General features: G+C 44.9%; 1 protein-coding gene across 1 annotated transcript in view; it reads left to right on the top strand.

Moving 5' to 3' along the window:
- Window positions 1–6,535: 6,535 nt before the first annotated feature.
- LRIG1 (leucine rich repeats and immunoglobulin like domains 1) overlaps window positions 6,536–22,015 on the top strand; it is a 119,526-nt gene continuing 104,046 nt past the window's right edge. Inside the window, exon 1 of the mRNA XM_082344679.1 lies at window positions 6,536–6,768. Coding sequence (XP_082200805.1) covers window positions 6,539–6,768 — 230 coding nt within the window. The 5' untranslated portion in view covers window positions 6,536–6,538. The remainder of the gene's footprint in view (window positions 6,769–22,015) is intronic.

A 22,015-nucleotide genomic window follows, 5' to 3' on the forward strand; every position in this document is an offset into this window, starting at 1 on the left:
GTCAAAAACCCAACTGTCCTTTTGGAAACAAATATAACGGGCCATAAAATTCTCCGAATGCTTCTTATTAGCCTGAATGCATCTCAAAGAAAAAGAGAATTGAACGGCACAAGAGGATTTGACCAAAAATCTCATGGGCAGCAGATCTTTTGAATGGTCTTCAGTTGAGGGGCAATAATGCCAACCACATGCCTGCCTATATTTTGGAAATTATTTTACTAAGGGCTTGTGAAAATATGGAAAATGTACACACAAGCACATAAAAATGCATAAAGTGTGAAGAGTATGGTCTATCCTTGTGGCAGCAACGGGAAAGACAGTCACAGGAGGTGTGTATATGGGATGTATAAGGTGACCTGGTGCTTCTTAATCCTTAAATGTGCGAACGAATCACCTGGGGACCTTGTTTAAAAGCAGATCCTGATCCAGTGGGTCTGGGATGGGAGCTGAGATTGGAGTTTCTGACAAGCTTTAGGTGCGTAGATGCACAGATTTGAAGAGAAAGATTATACACGATGGGGGATAAGGGGATGCATGATACGTTTCCTTCTTTACAGAGCAGGTAAAGGTCAGGCAGAAAATGTTGCCTCTATGCCTACCATGTGCCTGAAACTGGGCTAAGACTCAGGCTCTGAACTTAATGAGCTGCCAGTCTAGAAGGAATGATAAACACAGAAAATAATTCCAATAGAGAGTGCTGAGAGAGTGGTGGGTTAACTGTGATTCTGCTGAGTTAACTGTTAATTAGCAGCGGCTTTGAGCTCCTGAACCACTAACGAGGATGTGGCTTGGGTTAGTTGATTGACGAGAGTCTTGGGATCTTCATCTATAAAATGATGTTTCCGATGCCTGCCTCCTAGAATTCATATGTGACTTGAGTGAAATTAAGCCATAAAGTGAAATAATGCCTCACGCATAGTAAGTGCTCAGTAATGATTAACTTTTATTATTATACAAGTCCTGCCATGTATGGTGGAGGAAAAGGCCAGTATATTTATCTTTAAAATTTTTTGCTTATTAATCAGAGAGGAAGTTCAGAAAAGCAATTCACCAGTATGGAAAAGGAAAGAAGTTATGTCCATTCTCACAAGATCCTTGAGAAACAAGCATCATGACCCATCTCCTAAGATATTTACTGAATGTAAAGCGTGTGTGTGTGATGACGGTTGAAACGGAACTTTAAGGTTCCATTTATTCTTGACCCTGTGAGACCTTGACACATCATTTAACCTCGGCTTTCTCATCTGTAAAGTGGGAACAATAATAACTGTCATAGTCAGGGCTTCCCTGGTGGCGCAGTGGTTAAGAATCCGCCTGCCAATGCAGGGGACACGGGTTCGAGCCCTGGTCCGGGAAGATCCCACATGCCACGGAGCAACTAAGCCCATGCGCCACAATTACTGAGCCTGCGCTGTAGAGCCCGTGAGCCACAACTACTGAGCCTACCTGCTGCAACTACTGAAGCCCACCCGTCTAGAGCCTGTGCTCTGCAACAAGAGAAGCCACCACAGTGAGAAGCCTACGCACCGCAACGAAGAGTAGACCCCGCTCGCCGCAACTAGAGAAAAGCCCGCCCGCAGCAACAAAGACCCAACGCAGCCAAAAATAAAAATAAATAAATAAATAAATTTATTTAAAAAAAAATAACTGTCATCTTCAAAGTTGATGAGGCTCAAATGTCATAACGGATATTTGGTGTCCTCAGAGCCAGCTTGAAATCTTGGCCTCGTTACTTATTAGCTTGTGTGGCCTCGAGCATTTTTCTCAGCTTCTACCTCAATGAAAAAAGTACCTAAAGCACTCTGCCAAATGACAGATACAGAATAAGTGCTCTGTAGATGACAGCTGTTGTTATGATGTGACCTTGCTTTGAAAAATATAAGGTATACGACTTCATGAAAACTATTATTATGAGTTATGAGAAATGTGCTGTTCTTTATATACATTGAGGTGTTGCTTCTGAGTTGCTGGTAGTAAAGCATAAACTTTGATTTCCCGCCCCCCCTCCTCTTTCACGTGTGGCTCCAAGTGATAATTGGAAAGGCAGCAGATTGGTAGTGAGAGGTACGGCCTGTGGTGATGATGTAAGTACCCGTCTCTTCATCGTTGGAGCAAAGAGGCTGCCTCTTACACTGATCATCACTCCAGAATCTCAGAATTTTGAAATGCTCCGAGCTTCCGTAAAGTTTTTCTTTATTCTTTCAGTGAACCAGTTAAAATTGCAAGGACAAGCATGCAGGGTCTAGTTTGTGTTAGAAGGTAGACTCTAGTGGTTTGGGGCCCCTGGTTGATGCTGCTCTGTAGGAATGGAAGGGGACACGGGCAGGGGCCCAGATGAGCTTCAGGCATCGGCCATTCTTGCTGTGGAAATGCAGTGACTGCAGCCCGGCACCGTCTGGGCAGTAACCAATATTCCCGTAGCCAGGGGTTGCACAATAAAGCATACGTCTCCCCACCTCCACCAAAGGGAACACGTTGGGATGGGGAACACAGAAATCTCCACATTGTCTCTTCGTATATTCCATCCCTGGACTCATAAGCTTCGTCTGTTACCTCCTCTACCCATCCGTGTCATTGACAGGAGTATTAGGAGGAAGGAGTTAATGAGTACACAGCTTTATTTTCCTTGGAAGAGAGATACAAAACAGGCTCAAAGCAGGGCTGTCATCACCCTGCAAGTCTTCAGGGGTTTTATAGGTAATTATTAACCCTTTGTGGCATGCCTGGGGGAGAAAACCCTCTTATGCTGAAAACACCTACTAAGATTTCCCATCTATGGTATGTACCTGGACCCTCAATTTTTTTCAGAGTTAGAATTCAATAATACCTTAAAAATAAGCCTTTGATATATGTAGCCCCAAACAGTTGATAAAGTCCCCCAGGTCCTATATCAAAATGAATCCTTCCTTAACTGTCTTGACACTCAGGTCAGAATTACCATTCTCCTTGTTTTCCATTTGAGAAAACTGAGGCTTAAAGAAAGGAAATAACTGGGCAAAGGTTTCATGGGTAGCAAGGCTTGGCTAGAATCCAGGTCTTCTGAATACGGCCCTGGTGCTCTTTTAATGTACTGAACATGGTGTAAACTCTCTTCTCACAGTAAGAAAGCATGTCTGAATCTCAGTGTTCTTTAAAACCACCAAATATCACCACCTAGAACTGTCATAAACCACCATGATTCGGTCCCCTGGAATTTGTGTTAAAAAAAAAAGTCCATGGGATCAATCTGCCTTCTTGTTATTTTGTCATTTGCTTGTCTCCTGCTTGGTCATTTCAGGCTATTTAGATTTGGGGTTGTCTCTTTCAGTGGGTTTAGGATGATTAACTGCTAGAGTTTAAGAGGGAGCCCTGCAGTGATTTTTGAGGGGGATTTGAGTCCATGCTGGCCCCTGGAGTTTGGTGTCTGGTAGATTAAAATGAATGGGAAAACCGAAAAATCCCTGGATGACCCCTTTAAGGAGTAAGTAACTCTTTAAAATTGGGAAAATGGCAGTGGAGGAAAATGAGGACCCAGAATGCCCAAATCAACTGTCACTTGGTGCTGAATGGACTGGTACTTGCTCTTTTATAAGCAGGGACAGAGACTCCCTTAGAAACTTGCCCTTGTTGTCATTCAGGTCTTTGTGATTTTAGGTTGTGGCCACAGGTGAATTCTCCCCTGAGCTCTCCAAGCCCACACTCTCCTTTCAATCACAAGCAGGTTGCTAGTATATGGGCAAACTTCCATACACGGTATGGGGAGCAGACATGACTTCATGCTCTGCTGTAGACAAGGGGAACTGCCAAGGCTCAGGCGCCCCGTCCCTGCAAGTGTTCCTGGGTTTTGGTATCTTTCTCTCCGGCTGCGTGGTAACCAGACCACAGGGGCTGATTTAGATTTGTGAGCACATCCTTACCTTGCTGATTCTCAACTCCTATCCTCCTATCCTCCGAGGAAGCATCTCACAGGTGCACCCACAAGCATTTGGAAAAACATTTGACAATAAATATCCATTTTACAATATCAATGATGGAACAAAGCTGAAAAATAATTTTAGGTCAACCTCTCAAGGGGTTCGATGAGTTCAATTGATTTCTGCTGCAAATGCTGTTTCATCTGAGGTGGGGCAAGGCAGGTCTGACAGTTCCGTTTAAGGAAATGATCGTGGGTATTCTGCATTAAATTACTGTTTTGTGTTCTTCGGTCTTGAAAAATTTAAGAAACCTTGACATAGAGGACTACACCAATTTGGGGTCATTTAAATCCCATCCCTCCTCTTATTACTATTATTTTACTGAAAGGCATTATAACAGAGATATACTGCTTCTTATCCAGGTGGAAGGTATATGTTTAATGTGGATCACAAATGAAACATAAAAGCTGGTTAAAGCCCCAGGTAGAATGGGTCAGGCGCAGCCTTTTTCTGATAGTGTTTCTTGGGAATCACATTTGGATTGATTTACACACATATTTGAGCATTGCATTGGGCATTACTACCGAGATCATGTGGAGGGCGGGGGAAGGGAGGAAGGAAGGGAGGAAGGGAGGGAGGGAGGAAGGAAGGAAAAAATGAGGGACCAGTAGTTGACAGCATAATAAATCAGAAGAAGTGGGAGGGGGATAAAGAGGGGAAGGAGGGAAGAAAAAGAAAGGAAACCAGCAACCCCTTGACTACCAAGCCCAAACCCAATTTTGGTTAAAGAAAAGAGGCGCTCTTATGACTGAGGAAAATTTTAACATCTCAGTTAAAGCAACCCCTTAGAATGTGTCAAAAATGGGACAAAACCCTTAAAAAAATTTTTTTTTTCTTTCAGAGGAACATCTCCCTTTGGTTTCTGTAACACAGAAGTCAGATTTCATTTGCTGGCACAAATGTTTTTCAACAGACATGACTTGCTTAATTTTCCTGACAATGTGTTCAGTTATGTTAGAGACTTGTATACTCTTGGGAAGGGGCATGAGACACCAGCAAACCGAAACGCCAATAGGAGCAGCTATTGGGAGCCAAAGTTAGTAGCTTTGTAACAATTATTAGTTCCCTTTTTACTCTGTCTCTGAGGAGTACTCGATGTACTGCTTCTTGAAAACTGGCTTTAAAACGCTCTGATTTAAACAAACAAAGCAACCCCTTTGTCGAAGGCTGGAGTGTTTCCAGGAGTACCCTTCGATTCACCAGGGCGGAGATGGGGGTAGGACTGTGTACACCTTTGAGATTCGGTTTCTGCATGCAGTACACATTCATTTTGGTAATCAAGGACATATTGCTGGATTAAAGAGGTCAAGAACAAGTCAGGAGCCGAGAAGAGCTCCAGGTTGTGAGAGAGGAAGGCGGACACCCCTAATAAAATAACTAAAGATGCCCCCATCAGTAGGAAATTAGTGAAGTTTTAAATCTGCATCTTTGCTCCTAGTGGGCATCTGGAAAATGGGTGTAAACTTGCTGTCAATCGCTGGCCCTGTTTGCAGTCTGGGAAGGAGGGAAGAAACTTTGAGGCCAGACCGCTCCAAAGCGGGGGCGTTACCCTCTCTACCAACGTTCTCTCCTCCCCTAAACGCAGAGGGCATACCTTTATTCCTCCTCTCCCCCGTGCGCATCCCTCTTCTCCATCATCAGTCAGCACGTCCCCTTTAAGAGCCGGAGGCCGTCTTTCCCTTTCTCCTCCCAGTCCCCCGCCCTTCACACCTTGGGTGGGAAAAGAGAGTGGGGCGGGGTGGCCCGAGAGGCGGGAGGGGCGGGATCATGGCGAGAGCTCCAATGGGCGTCCAAGCTGGCCGCCGTGGACCCCGGCATCCAATGAGCAGCAGGCGGGGGCGGGGCGGGGCGCTGTTGCAAAGCCTCCAACGTGGGCCGGCTGGAGGCCGCGGGGCAAGAAGCCCAGGGGGTGTGCGAGGGCTAGCGGCGGGGGGCGGGGCCTCGGGGATCGGCCGGGGCTGGGCCCCGGGGAGGCGAGCGGCTAGCGGCTGATTGTTCGGCTGCGAAGTGTGCGGGGTTCTCGCAGAGCGGAGGAGCCGTGCGGAGCCCGGAACTGCGTGCGCGCGCTCTGCTTTCGGCGCTGGGACAGCGAGGCGCACCGGGCCCTTGGAGCAGTGCGGGGTTGGCCGCGCCGTCCAGCCCGGAGTCTGCAGCTGGACGCTCGTAGCGGCGAGGAAGATGCCCACGGGCGCAGAGCTCCGGCTGCGAGCCTGAGCGCCTTCCTCGCAGCGGCGGCGGCACTTGGCGTGCACGGGGACTCCGAAGCCCGGCCAGGAGCGCGGTGGGAGAACGAGGAGCGCCGGCCAAGCACCCTTTGCCCGGATCCGTGGGGTTCGCAGCGGGCACAGGCGGGTCGGCCCGGATGGGCGCGGGGTTCGCGGCCCCCTCCGGGCGCTGCGGAGCGGCTCGGGCACCGGGGGCCCGTTGAACGCCGGAGTCGCCGCCGCGGAGAGAACTTGTGCCGGCGGCCATGTCCCGGCGCGGAGCCTAGTGCCGAGTGGAGCCCCCGCTGGCCCGCCCGCGCCTGCGGTCGCCCCGGACCTCGCAGCCCCAGCGCCGGGAGTTCGCAGCGCGCTCCAGACAAGATGGCGCGGCCGGTCCGGGGAGCGCTCGGGGCCCCGCGCCGCTCGCCTTGTCTTCTCCTCCACTGGCTGCTGCTGCTGCTGGTGCTGCTTCGGCTGGAGCCCGCATCGGCCGCGGCCGGCCCGCGGGCGCCCTGCGCTGCCGCCTGCACTTGCACTGGGGACTCGCTGGACTGCGGCGGGCGCGGGCTGGCGGCGCTGCCCGGGGACCTGCCCGCCTGGACGCGGAGCCTGTGAGTGCCGCCCTTTCCGTCCTCCCCGCGCCCCGGGACGCTGTCACTTGGGGACGGGGCGGCAGGGATGTTTCCCCGGGAAAGGGGTGCGGATTGAGTTGCTTGTATGTGAAGTTGAATGAGCTGGAAAACTGTTCGCGTGGGATCGTAGTGGTGGTCCTTGGGGGTCCGGAGGAGAGAGGGCGTGCGTGCGAAGAAGTCGGGATGGGAAAAGCGTGCGTCTCGTGAGGGTCTGGATGTGCGCGAGCGTGGGTCTTGGGGATCTGGAGGAGGAAAAAGTGTCGTGGGGGTCTGGAGGTGAGTGAGCGTGGCTCCTGAAGGCCATCTGGGAGTTGGTGAGTGGGTGGGATTCTGGAGGTAAGAGAATGTGAGTAAAGAGTCAGGAGGTGAGGGTGTATGTCTGTGGGTGGAGAGTGGGAAACATCTGGAGGGGAGAGAGTGAGGAAGTCAGTCTGGGGGTCCCCGCGTGTTTCTTTTTTTCTCTTCTGTAACCCAACTCTCTGTTGTCTGAGCTGCGTGGCCGTCCAGTGGGTAATGAATGAAGGTGAGTTTTGCCTCCAGTCTTCCATTTACATTATTTATTAGTGAGAGTGTGTGTAGCCACCACTTCATCTCCCTGGGACCTTAGTGGCCTGACTTGGCTCAGGCCCGGGGCAGAAGGCAGTCTTCCTTGGAGGACCCCCTGAGTTACCGGGCTTTGAGAGTTCCTGGAGATCTGTGACTGCTGGAAGTTGGTCCTTTTCCACCTGGTTGGCATTTTAGGGAACTGTGTTCCAGACCTTTCCTGTCTGTTCCCTAGGGGACCCATTGGGCTTGACGATCCAGTGGAGTGGGGCCCATCCTCTAGCATTTCTCCTCTATAAATGGTGCAAATTAGTTTTGGAGTAGTGCTACTTTGGAAGAGGGTGCCAGACTCTGGGTTGATTTAAGCAGAGTGTGTTTTACCCGCAAGAGGTTCTTTTCTGTGCTGTCCGGATTTTGGCCTATCTGGACTTGGTGGGACACTTCTTACAGGAGGTTTGGCAGGAAAACAACAACAACACCACATTAGACTTCTGTAAACATGGTAGAATGTCACAGGCTTTAAAAATTTCTGACCAATCCAGTCCATGAGTCAAAATGCTGTCCAGTTATCAGTAATTAACATCTCTGCAGAACTGTTAGTACCTTCCAGAAGAGGCCTAGCTTGAATAGTTCTGCTTTTCAGTTAAATAATTGGACATCTTTCCTAGAACATAGAAGAGGCACAGTAGTAACCTCAGGCGGGACATTCACTGTTCAAAAAAGAGAAAGAAAACTGGTGACACCGGTTTTAACCAACACCTGTGGCTTGATCTAAGAACATGTGGTCTGGGAATCTGGTTGCCGTGAAGGGAAAGAAGGGAAGTTAATTCCTTTCTGACGTGAAGATCCTGTACCTTTGAGAGCGGGGCACAGATCTTTAACTTGGACCACGCTGCACATGGATCACTAGTGATCAGTCCTACAGAGTTCTGAAACTGGACCCTTGACTTATGTGTAGGATTTCTCTTCTGTATTCTGCTGTGTCTTTGGAATCCCCTTAGGGAAAACCAGTGATCAAGGTGTGGGTTTTAACACAGGTGGTGGCTGTGTAAGGTAGTGGGAGATAGAGCCCAGCGTTGTCTTTAGGTGGTATTGTATTTAGTTGTGGCAGTCGTGGGTATTGTGGGTTTTCCTTTACATACTCTTAGTTTTTTAAAAAGTTAAATCATGTGGGTGGAATCAGACTAACATCTTAGGTGTTCACCTGTTGGAAGACTGACTCCCAATGCCAGGTGTCAGTGGCATCGTGGGGAAGGCACTTAATTCAGAAGTGGTGGCTTCCTGGAGGGGACAGGGTGTCCTCTGTTTTCACTTTCCTATGGCCACAAGATCTACTTTGCCTTGCCCTTTAATTTCTGGAGCAAAACTACTGGTTGTTTGGGGGCCTTTCTGTCTGCCTAAGGAGTGACATTTCACAAGTCATAAATACCTTTACAATTGCAGTCTTTTCTCTTTTCCTCACACAGTTGATGATTAGTAAATACCAAACTGGCTGTTTTGAGCTTCAGTTAGACTTGATTGTACTGATGATGGTGTTAACTGATTCGATTTTAAGATGTGAGTAGTATGGCTTCTGGTTAGTATATGGCAGTGTGGTATTCAGTACAGAATGTATAACCTTTGAAAAATGTTTGTGAAGGGTTTTTTCCTGATTAAAGAAAAAGCAAGCAAATGTGTTTTTATTTTTCCCTAGACTTCAGATTTCTCCATTTAAGTCATTAGTCTTATTCTAAATTTTGCATCAAGATATTTATATCTTTTATATTCTTGGCTATGATTCAGTAAGACTTTAGGGGAGAAAGTCTCTGTCTATAATATAATAAAATCTTATAGTTTCACCAAGTTTACACCCTCTGAGTCCACTGTGTCTAGAAAATGCTTTGAGCTAGTTTATAACCCCATGAACTAGATTTACTGCAGCTAGTTCAAACAATTTCAGGCTGTGCCTTTGAGATAGAAGGGGACCTGTGGCTTTATGGAATTTTTTTTATTTTTTTATTTTTTTTGCTTTTGTAAACAGTGCATCTAATTTTGGAGTTGCTCCTAAGCCCCGCATAAGGAAAGTTAAACTCTTTAATAGTGGATGTAAATGCAGTTTGAATAGCAGAACTGGAATGGCCCTGGGAGAAAGGAAAATATGTTCATTCCCAGGGCCTGAGGATAACTTATTCAGCACAATAACTTATAGTTGTAGTAGCTGAGCCATTACTTGAGTTTGCCTCCCATTACATAGGTGCGATTGGCCTTGTCCAACCAGCACATTCATAAATAGCTCCCAGCACTGCCACTCCCTATTCCAACTTCCCAGAGCCTTAGAAGAAGTTGAACTTCTTAGAACTCAGATGTTTGCTTTCTTTGAAATTGTTTTGGAGAGCATGGCTTCAGAAGCTGTTTAAGATGCGTTAAACACAATTTACCTTAGACTCTTGTCTGTGGCATGAAGTTGAGCACAGTATTGCTTGCTTACAGGGTCTGGCAGCTCAATGATGACCTAATGGGATTGTGATAGGAAGGCAGGCAGGCCCTGAAGGAGGAACAAATGATTCTCGTTCTCAGTGTGGAGGGAAGATGACATGGCATTCGGAAGCAAGGACATCCCTTAAAGGTCACCAAGTGTGGTTATTCTGAGTCACATTAAGACAGATGTATTGATTTGGGTCTCTTTGTATTTTGTCTCCCTTCGTGTTTGCAGTACCGAACCTGGGTGACTTAATCGAACCTCTGTTGGTTTGGGCACCAAAGTGGTGCTTATGATTACATTAGAAAATAAACACAGGCCCTGTGGTGGTTGCCATTGTAGTTGGGAAGCAAAGAGGGCCTTTGTCTTTCAAATTTTACAGCTGTGCTGGAAGGCCCAGGTGTTCGGGGTGTTGTGAATTAAGGGTTTGGAAAATACTTTCCATCCTGTTTATGCAAATTAGATTTAAAGTGCAGATGACCAAATTGTTCCAGAACCTAAGCTGAGATTCTTGTGTGTGTGTGTGTGTGTGTGTGTTTTGTTTTTTTTTTTAAGAAGTAGATTCTTGTCTGGATTACCCTGAGGTCTTCCCTTCTGCCCATTTTCCTCTTTGAGTCTCTGTATCACTTAAGAAGAACTCAGCAGACCGTGAACATCTTCCGATTGGTGGGGATGGGCAAAGGGTTTTTCTGAATAGGGACCCTTTTGAACACAGGGTAATGGGGAGAGAGAAAATCTGAAAAGTGCAAGTGCTTTTAAAGTTTTGGGCAGCTTTAGTCTGAGCTCAGAGTCCTTTTCTTTGCAACACGTGTCACAAGCCTGGCCTCAATTCCCCTGCATGGTGGAGCACTTATCTGTTAAGAGTTTTCTGACACTTTTTTTGAGTTAAGGGGAAGTCTGGGAAATGAAATTGGTTGCCTTTTTAAGGGACAGGATTTAAGTCCCTCTGATATGAAATTATGGCCATAAAATCTAATTTTTGAGGACTGTGAAATTAGGAAGTGCCCGGAGACCCCCAGGGCCCAATACAGATGAACTGTGTTGGCCCACGGTGCCTCTTGCCTTTTGGGTACGTCAGGGCTGTTCTTGCCCCCGCTTTCCAAGGGACTGTGTTAAAAAGAAGTGTGCTTTTCTTTTCCATAATTACACTGGGTCACCAGATTTCCCAACCTTTGGACTTTTGAATGTATTGTCGGCAGTAATTCATCTCCAGAAAGATGACGATTCTGTGCAGAGTAATGAGAGCTGGTTCCCAGTGGATGTCCGGATGCGCGGGCCCGCCAGCCCTGCTCCAGGGGCCGCAAGTTTCTCTCCCTGCCGTGTTAATGCCTTGGCCTGAGTTCCCCACGCAGCCTTCCCTGAGCACGTTGGGATGGCCTCTGGCTGACCTTTCTCTCCCTCAAACACCACGCTCACAATGAAAGGGCCTCTCCCCCATTCTGCAGAGGTGTCTCCCTGGTGCAAAGGCTTTTCAGCATCTTCTCTTTCAGAGTGGACAGGAATGCGAGAGAGCTACTAGGGTTTTGTGTGACTTAACAATGCCCCCGGCCCAGTTCTGTGCACCTGCTGTAGCCCCGAAGGTCTGTTATCCGGGGAAGGAGGTTGTTTAAAATAGCCATTGGTTATTTTAAAAGTGACACCAGAGAGGGAGATCTGGGAAAGGGATTCGTAGCATTAAAAGTCGCTATAAGCAATCAAGGATGTTCGTGGTACCAAGGTCGTTGGCTTAAAACTCAAAGGGATTCCTCTGACTTACCCCATAACTTGAAAGACTTCAAGTTTCATGAGCAAGCCTGATTTTCAAGGACTTGTGAATGAGTTTGGTGATATTAACTCATTGGGGACCTTCCCCGCTCCTCAGCAACTGCAACTTGGAACCCTGGGGGTCTTTTAGAGCTGGGCTCTGGGCTGTGTTAATATTCAGAGCTGTTTACAATGGATGCAGTTTCAAAGGCTGAAGGCATTGTCTTGAGACAGGCGGGAGGAGAGGTGGGAGGAAAATTCCCAGGCAGAGGAGGGGAAGTATCTAAAAATCCCCAATGTTCCCTGGCCGGTGGTGAATTTAGGAACCGTTAGCGGTGTTTTTTAATGACTTAAGCATGGCATTGAACCTGTGGGTCCATTCCATCTACCTCCTGGCTTCAGTTCATGGTGTCTGTCAGTAATGTGGTTGTCTTCTGCTTTTGTTTCACATTAAAGTGTGGGAATCCGTCAGAAACTCAGATCTGTTTTTATGTCCCCACGGGAAGAAGTAGGACTTTGAAGACCAGAGGTTAAAATTTTCACAATAGTTAACCCTCTTGGAGTTATTTTTTCTGTGTAACTGCAGGGTTTAGAATAGTAGTCCAGACTTACCTAATAATTGGCCAATTATAGGACTAAGGCTGAGAAATTTTCTACTGAAGAACTTGATAGACCATTGTTGCCATGAAGCAAAATTAATAGTTAAATCAGGATTACAGAAAAAAATGAATATTGTGATTTGTCTGTGATCTAATTGAAAGTTGCCAATTTGTACCCTGGTTTTGGTTTTTTATGGGTTTTTTTTTTTTGGTGGGGGCATGCTTATGAATTTTTCTTATCCAAAGGCTTTGTGCTTTATACATTTCTATACTAGTTATGTTTATATAATTTAATACTTTACGTGTGGTTTCAATATAAGTACTTTACGCATAATCTTCTGAAACGCAAGCTATAAACCCAGTCTGCTTATAGAAGTCGCTCTGCTTTTTTAAAAAGCTGCTTCCCTATTTCCCTGGGTTTCGTGCTTTTCACGTCCTGCCTTCAGGTGTTCTCTCTGTCCGCTGGGTGGGCATTTGATGCCCGATTGTACCCTGGGTCTTGGATTGGGTTATTGATGGGGAAAAGAGCCGGTGAGGGCAGAGCTTTCCTTCAGTCTTACTCTGTTAATTATTTGGATGCCTCATCCCTGCTGATCACACCCGGTGCTCACCATTCACTAGGCAATAGTGAGGAAGAGATGGGAAATTATTTCTAGGGTCCATTCCTGGCTCCACCACCCTACAGCTGTGTGTGTGATTTGTGGCGAACCTCTTCCCTTTGTTTCTAAAAAGGGGATCATAATATTCTATCTTAAGCTGCTGTGAAGACTAAGTTAGATGACACATGTATTCAGCCCAGTCCAGTGTGAATCAGTCACCTCAGGCTAAGGCCCCAGTAACTCATGTTTTGCATCCTCTCATGGCAAGTCTCTCCAAGTCAGAGTTCCTGGTGACAGAGGCTTCCTGGGAAAAGTTTACTTTTCTGATAATGAAGATCTCTCTTGGCATAAGCAGGTGGCAGGGCTCACAACCCAAACAGCCTTCTGCCGTGAAGTTTTTGGTGGTATGTATAGAGTGAAACTTTATGTGCCCTTGGGAAGCTCAGACAAATTCAGGGGGGGAAGCTATGAACAGTTGCAAAAAATTATATGAATTATGCAATTAGCAAAAATGATTGAGGTGGTTTATAAATGTATTCCAGTTGTGCAAATATTTCTGTCTACTGAACATTACCATTCTGGGAGGTGGGGTATGGGAAGGAGGCTGAGAAGTGAGAGGCCCTTAAACTAATAATTTTATCCCATTATTTCCCAGGGTTTCATTGAAACTGAGCCCTATGAGATGCTCGGTCAATTGCTTGGAAACATGCAGATGTGCTCTTCCAATCAAGGGTTAGGTTGCAGGCTGGGTCCGGCTGAATCCTGCACTGTGCCCACTTCTCTTTGGAAATGTTTGAGGGAGGAGGTGTGAGGGGAGATGATTGTGGGGTTGTGTGTGGAAAGCTGGAGAGCTCTGACATTTTTCGTTTGTTTTGGTTTGTTTGCCATTGTACAGTAACTTTGTAGGGGACACGGGCAGTGAGCACAGGGTCATCTGAGGAATCTGGCAAGGATGCCACCTGAAAAGCCGTTTGCTTTTGCTCATGCACCTGTACCTGCATCCCTTCCCCCGTGAATGGCCATGATTCACAGCCTTGCCCACATGAACGGCTACGATTGTTTGTGTCTTTATTACTATTTAATCTAGCATAACCGGTAAAGCCCATTGTGTGAACAACCAATCCGTTCATCTCTGCAAGTCCTAATACATCTTGGTTTCCTTATGAACCAGGATGCAGGTTCCAATCACTGCTTGTTCAGTTTATTTTGGCAAAAGGTGGCATTCAGAGAGTTTAAAGAAAGCATGGCCTGTCTCTTTTTAAGCACTTTGCATTGATTATTCTTTAAACTTTTATGGTGCCCAGGTCTCTAATCTTTTATGATCTGCAAATATTTTTTTTTCTCAAGTTGTCTTATTAGGAAGAAAATGAATGGAATGGGTGAGGGTCTGCCCTGCAGTAGAGTTGCTTAAATGCTAAGAAACAAGATAATGGAGGGATTTTTTTTTTGCTGATTAAAAACAAATCACACAACTTCATCTTCTAAGACTCCTTTATACAGCATTTAGCAAGTGTCCCCCTCCCCCACCTCCACTTCCTGTCCTTTGCTCCTTCCACCAGTTTATAATTTGCCATTCAAGTAATGTGGCGCTTATCTTGGTCAGGGCATACATTGCACTGATAAATTCTTTCTCGCTGGATTACCTACTTGATGATAGCCTGTTAGATACAATGAGAAGAATTGAGCACTTTAGAACTGGAGAATGGATAATCTCACTTTAGTTCCAAATTTTGTAGTGGCCTTGCTCTTCATTTGAAAGCATTTGTACCCCCAGCAGTGGCACTTTGGGCTGGATGAAAAGACATTGACACACGGGGCTCTGCCTGGGGAGTGACAGCTACTCGCTGACTGGCAGTCCCCATCCCCTCCCCAACCCCCTCCCCATCTCCCCTCCCCCACCTCCCCCTCCCCATCTCCCCCTCCCCCCTCATCTCCCCCCTCATTATTTATTTTTGGCTGCGTTGGGTCTTCTCTTGCTGCACCTGGGTTTTCTCTAGTTGTGGCAAGCCAGGGCTGCTCTTCTTTGTGGTGCGCGGGCTTCTCATTTCAGTGGCTTCTCTTTGTTGCAGAGCACGGGCTGTAGGTGCACGGGCTCAGTAGTTGTTGCTCCTGACATGTGGGATCTTCCCAGACCAGGGCTCGAACCCGTGTCCCTTGCATTGGCAGGCGGGTTATTAACCACTGTGCCACCAGGGAAGTCCCACAGCTTCTCTTTCTAGTGAGGGGAAGATCTGAAAAGTCTGATTTAAAAAAAAAAAAAAATTCTAAATTAAGGGAACATTGGATATGCAGCCAAGAACTTAAAAAACGAAGTCACTTCTGTTGGTATAGGGTGTTTTTTCTTACCTTTTTATTAGGGAGATTACAGGCATCTACACAAGTCGACAGAATAATGTAATGAACTTTATGTACCATCCCCCAGCCTCAACAAATAGCAGCTTATGGCTCCTGTTTTTTTTTTTAAATTTTTTATAAAATTTTTAAAAGTTACTTTCCATTTACAGTTATTGTGAAATATTGGCTATAATCCCTGAGTTGTACAATACATCCTTGAGCCTATCTTGTACCCAGTAGTTTGTACCTCTCATTCCCCACCCCTGTATTGCCCCCCACAACTGGTAACCACTAGTTTGTTCTCTGAGTCTGCTTCTTTTTTGTTATATTCATTAGTTTGTTGTATTTTTTGGATTCCACGTGTAAGTGATATCATACAGTATTTGTTTTTCTCTGTCTGACTTACTTCACTGAGCATAATGCCCTCCAAGTCCAATCACGTTGCTGCAGATGGCAAATTTCGTTCTTTTTTGTTGCTGAATAGTATTCCATTGTGTGTGTGTGTGTCTATATGTGTGTGTGTGTGTGCATATGTATATATATCACATCTTCTTTATCCATTCATCTATTGATGGGCACTTAGGTTGTTTCCATATGTTGGCAGTTGTAAGTAATAACTGCTATGCACATTGGGGTACATGTATCTTTTTGAATTAGTCTTTTTTTTTCAGATATATACCCAGGAGTGGGGTTGCTGGGTCGTATGGTAATTCTATTCTTAGTTTTTTGAGGAGCCTACATACTGTTTTCCACAGTGGCTGCACCAATTTACATTCCCACCAACAGTGTACCAGGGTTCCCTTTTCTCCACATCCTCTCCAGCTTTTTTTATTTGTGTTCTTTTTGATGATAATGGCTCCTCTTGTTTGAGCTATGCCTTAATACACTTGTCCCCTTCCATTTGGAAACACATGCAAGCATATCACTTCATCTGTAAATGTATAGGTTTTTTAAAATTAAGATATAAGTATTTTTTGAGAAAATTTAAATTTCATTTCATTCACTGTGGGGTGGATTAAAGAAATGTGAACTTGAACAGCCTTGGGGAAAAAAAATCAGCATTTATTTTGAGTCTGTTTTTTCCAAAGGGAATTGTGGTAAGCTATACATTTAAAGAATGTTTATTGAGTGCATACTGTGTACACTCTTAATTTATATGTTCTCAGAATCCAGTTTTTCTCTCTCTTGTGGGAGGTGCTTAGAAAGTTCTTTTGTCCTAGAGTCCTTCGCCAGAAATGTGTAATTCTGAGGAACTCTCATCTCTCCCCATGTAGCTCTTAATTGGGCGGTTTCTATATGCTATTAATTGTTGATTAGAATCCTTTAGTGAACAAACATAATTCAGAATGGCTCATTTAAAAAGTGATATTTCAGATATTGTTGGTTAATAGAGGGGTAATTAGCCATTGGTTGTAGTTAAGTCATGAGTCTGAATTGAGTTAACTATTGTTTACTTTGTAAGGCCTGACCCTCCAGCTGTGGCTACTTGAGGCTGCTTTAAATAGAGTTAGAGGCACCCTGGAAGAAAATCCCCCCAAAGCAAAGAACTACAGTCCTGGAACCCTCTGTGCTTGATTTAAACTTCACACAGATTTGAAAATGCTTTTTCTTCAAGTAGCTGCAGAATGCTTTGGTTTTGTTTTGTCAAAGTCCATAGTTTAATTTCTCCACAGCCTGTTACTTTGTTGGTTAGGAGAGCCTTTTAGGACAGATTTCATGCTGGTTGCAGCTTAATTAGGAATCCGAATGGGAGTTACATAGTCACTCACTTTATCAAAGTCTGTGGAATGATTTCCATATTCTGTTTCTGAAAATCTAATTCTGTGTAGATTATGTGGTGTTCGTTGGTTTTAAACGCTGTCCAACACGGTCAGGTTAAACTCATGGTTGTATTAAGCTTAATTAAATTGATATCATATTTGATTAGATACCATCTTACAGTGGATACTGTGTTTAGGGAAGTGGAAACACAGTCCAAAGAGTTTAAGAAAGATTTAACAGGGGAGGAGGTGCAGGGTGGCGGGGGGGTACTTAGAATTGAGGAATTCTGACTGAGTTTAATTTCTGTTTTGTAAATTAGGAGAAATTCATTCTTTCATCTGATTTCAGCAGTGTGGTACCCTTGGTCCAGCAACATGCATCTTGCTTATATTTTAATTTTTTTTTTTCTTTTTTAATTAAAAACATTTTTTTCCCTGTGATTTCCTCCCTCCACCTGGGCTGGTGTGAGTTTCTGGCACACAAGCTCCCAGTGCTTGCAAAACTTATAAACAGCCAGAAGAGCTTGTTGCTTCCAGGAAGTTGGTTGTTGATCCAGCAACGTGATGGATGCAGAAGCTACAGCTCAAATGGGATGGGGTTTCCTTTCGTCTTGGGAGGAGAGGAGATCCAGAAAGCGATCTGAAATGTTTTATAGCTCTTGAGGTCTGCCTCATCCCAAATTCCTTTGAATGTTTTCTCAGATTTGGTGTCTGTGTGGGACTCTTGGCCACAGTGGTTTGGCCTCATCGATGGTTGTGTTTTGTCCAAGAGAAAAATCTTCTATGGAGCTTTTTGGATTCTTTCACAAGTTCATTTGAAACAGTACTGTGAATTGATTAAATTATATTACATTCCAGACTGTCCTAAAATAAAGACTGGCTGAACTCAAATATTATTTTTTTTGTGGGGGGCTGTCTAGGGAACTTTATTATATGTGAAATCTTGGAGCCCAGTGTATCTTTCTGGGCAGAAATGAGCCCACGTTTTCATTAAGCTTCTTAAAGGGGTTCTTGACCAAAGAGGGATAAAAATTATTGACCTAAAAGGAAAAAAAATGGTTGTCTTAAAGCTGTGAAGGCAGGAATGTGGATGGATGGAAAAGAGCCCATGGCTGGGTGTCAGGAGACTTTGGGGTTTTGTCCCAGCTCTGCCCCTGATTGGCGGTGTGACCTTGAGCTGATCAGTTAATTTCCTTTCTGTAAAGGGGATGTATGACTTCTACATACGTACAGGTATATGAGTCTATCCGAATTGAAACAAAGAAGGAATAAACTGACTACTCATTGGATGGTAAGAATCAGTCAGTTGATCTATGCGTCTAGGATACTTACTTAAAAATCACCTTTGTGTATTTGGTGCTTCTGAATGGAATCCTCAGATGGGTGCCCTGGGCAGCAAAGGGACATGTGGTGTGCTTGGGGGACTCTCAGTGAGGGAGTTAATGAAGGGGGCAAATGCTCCATCGTATTTCTTTCTTTGATCATTGCCTCTTTTTCCCTCTGGCCTGAAGAAGACTATGGAAGCTGGTGCAGACCCACTTTAGATCTTCAATTTAGCTTTTTAAGATCTTAGGTCACAAAAGGCAAATAAATTAAGGGCCTGTTTTTTCAAGAGTCACTTATCTCTGCCTTTCTTAGGGCCACTGCAGGCAGCATCTCTCTCAAGTGGGCCTTCACTGCGTAGTTCTGACGAGTGAAGTTGTAGGTGGTGTTGATAAGCTGCCTGAAATGAGTAGATGAGCCACCTATAGCCGATTCACTAGTAATCGCCTGAGGAAGGGCAGCTACACACCACCTCGTCAGTCCTCTCTGAGCTGGCTCGCCATTGGCAACATGCAGGGAACGTGGTGCGTATCAGCGTAGCTTTTAACCCTTTTACCAGGGAGCTCTTTTGAGGTTGCCTTTCAAGGTGGAAACTCAACAGCTTAATATGTACAATCAGGGGCTTGAGTTCTCCAATTTTGAAGTCTTTCTCGTACTCTTTTTTTGGTCAAGTTCATACCAAGTTACCCATCTGCCTGGGTCTTCATTGGTTCCCTTTTGGTCAAACACTGGTCTTGATAATTGTGATCCCTGTCATAATTGGACTCCTTAGAAGACTTTGTCATGCCGAGCCTGGGAGCTTTTATTTTCTGTGTCTTGAATATCCACCTTTCTTCCACGTGGAGTTTGTGCCTTCAGTGGAAACTCTTGGGCTTTTCTTTCCCTTCCGCTCATTTTTTGTCATGTACACTTTCGTAAGGTGGAACCTTTGGTTTTTTCTCTCTTTTTTTCTTTAGAACTAGTTCTTGGAATCTGGAACCTTGTTTGGGGCTACAGCTAAAATGCAATGAAGTTGAAGGCACAATTAGTGGTTTAGAACTTCTTGACAGGAAGTTTAACAAGAGTTAGGGACTACTTTAGGACTAAAGGAAATGGTCCAAAGAACTAGACTTTGATTTTTTTAATATTCTCCCTTTTAAGACCTAAAGGTGGCCTTTGCCCATGTGCTTTCTGAGATCAAAATAGGCCAAATAGTCCTCCCACTCTTCCACAAGCTTCTTTTGTCAACATTAGACACTCTCTCTGTTATTCGCTTGACCTTGTTCCGGTGGATTTATTATTTATATCTTGTCCTCTCCCAGAGGAAAGAGTCTCTCTGGTTAGGTAAGTTTTCACACATCCCTGTCTCTTTTTCTCCACTTAGACTTGAAAGCAGCAGGATTGTTCACTTTCATGTACCCAGGAATCCTTGATAATTATTTGATTGTTGCCCGATAGCTCTCCTTCTTGGGGCTTGGTGCACCTTTTTTTCTGGGCAGAAAGGATCCCATGTTTTCATTGTGTCTGAAAAGGGTTCTGTAATTTACCCTCCAAGTGTGATTACTCCTAATTGACCTGTGCTGAGGACTTAACAAAAGTGTTTTTGGAGTTTAGATATAAGGAGTAAAAGGCCATTTTCTTTGTGCTGAAGATCTGTTTTCCCATGAAGAGCCAGCTGATGGGTAAAGGGATAAATTCAGGAGCTTTCTTCAACCGTGGTACTTCCTGTAGCGGAGACCTTCAGAGAGAACGCATAGCTTGTGTTTTGTCTGAATTTATATGTTGAAGAGCACTTTTGGAGAGAATATTTGACCTAAAACAAAAATTATGCATGGGCCTCCCTTCCTTTACCCTTTATCCTTATTTTCTACTCTCTGCTTGAGAACCACTTCAAAGAATCAGATGTGTTGGTGCCAGACGTCATGCAGTTATTGTTAAAAGAATTTGGAAATATAATTGAAAACAAACTTTGTTGAGCAGAGCAGATCTAGGCGAGTTCTTACTTTGAGGGAGAAGGGAATTCCAAGTTTTTGCTCTATTTGGAGCTGATGTCTCCGAACACTTGTTCTGCGAGATGAATCATCTGTGAATTCTACATCTGGGAGTTATATATTGGGAAATGGCATTCTTTTTAAATGTAGAAGAAACACAAAAGCTTAAAGTTACATTGTAGTTGGAAAATTCTAGTCAGAGTTTTAAAAAATGAGCATTGAGGTGAAATTGGCAGAATGATTGGACATGAGCTTGTGATCCCTGAAATAGACATGTCCATATTTGGAAAGCAATATGACGGCCACACTTATTTACTGGGACCCCTCCCTTTGTTTTGAGACAGATGACATTTAAAAAAAAGTTTTATAAACATCAATTTATCAGAATCATTAGTTAAGGCAAATGTGACATGAGACTCTGAATTTATTTTAGCATTTGTCTTGAACTTTTTAAGTTTAAGCCCTGTTAACCCATGAAAAGGCCAGAACAGTGCAGCATTTCAGGATCTAGTGGGGAAGATAATACTGTGTTCCTGTCCTCTACAAAGCCCCCTTCATGTCACATGTGTGATGAGGGGGGTGTTGGTGGTGGAGATGAGCCAGCCATGCTTTTAGGTGGCACAGTGGTAGCAGTGGTGGTGCTTGTGTCTACCGTCCTGGGTGACGTTGGGCAGTTTACTTAGCTTCCCTCTGACTCAGTTCCCTCTTACGTTAAATGAGGATAATCTTAGTGCCCACCTCACTAAACTTGTTATGAGGACAAAATTGAAATAATTTATAATTGTTGGAAGGGGGCCCAACGCATAGCAGTAAGTTTGCATTTTTGCATCAGGACACATGGACATGCACTCATTTAATTGTCATCCTAACCCTGTGAAATATCTTATGTCTTTGTTATGCACGAGGCCCAGACTGGTTGAATAACCTGCCCAGAGTCTAGCACCTTGCCAGAGTTAGAACCCACACCCGACTCTACATAACGGTATTTAGAAAGAATACAGTAAGACTGGCGTTGTCTGCTTTCTTGTGTTTCTCTTGCCTCCCTTTCAAGTTTCTGAATTCCTTGAGGCCTGTGATTGGCCCTTCACCTCCTTGGTGGCCTGAAGCACCTAACACTTAGTCCTGTGGACGGTGCTCCATAAATGGTGTCTGGAGCGTGATCTGGAAGAGCACGTGTCTTTGTTGGCAGGCTGGCGTGTCAGCGTCCATTTCTGGTGTGCCCCTTTGGTGCAGGGGGTGGCAGCCTGCGCGTATGTCTCGCCATCTGTTGTTTATTGTTTCTGCGAGGTTGTGGTTTGTGTTCCTGTTCCATGTTTCTTTGGTTTCTGGAGCAACTGCGAATATTATATGCCCGGGGATCAAAAAAAAGTAAACTATTTATAAACAGTAAAGTATCCTTGGGTTTGGAAAGTGTTTTTCTCAAATGCGTGTGTATTTGGTGGCTTTATTATAATCCCACTGATGTATCGGCAGACAATTTGCAGATCGAGACACATTTAAAAGATGGGCGAGTCCTAGGCTGGCCTTGTGTAACCGGCTTACAAACAGCCTTGGTAATAAGGCCCTGGTGTTAACACTGACCTGAGTGGTGTATTTTTAACTCAAGAACATATAAACAGTTAGGCCAGCCAATGGAGTGTGTACTCTGCCTGAGATCCTTGGTGTGCCTTGGGCTCTGCGGCCCTGTGAGCTGAATGTGGTCCTGGGAGACTGCCGTGGCCATCAGTGACCCACTGCCAGCGGCACCCCCCTCCCCCTTCATTTTAAGAAAGGACTACAGCAAAGATGGAAAGAAGGTGATTTGGTGGATAAATTTTATGTTCAGTTTTCTTCTGTAATCTTTGTGTCGTGCAGACTTTACGGGAAGTAGAGAACTTTTTACTCACATCTCCCCTGC

Source organism: Balaenoptera borealis, assembly GCF_965194805.1.
Source record: "Balaenoptera borealis genome assembly, chromosome: 12".
NCBI classification, from domain to species: Eukaryota; Metazoa; Chordata; class Mammalia; order Artiodactyla; family Balaenopteridae; genus Balaenoptera; species Balaenoptera borealis.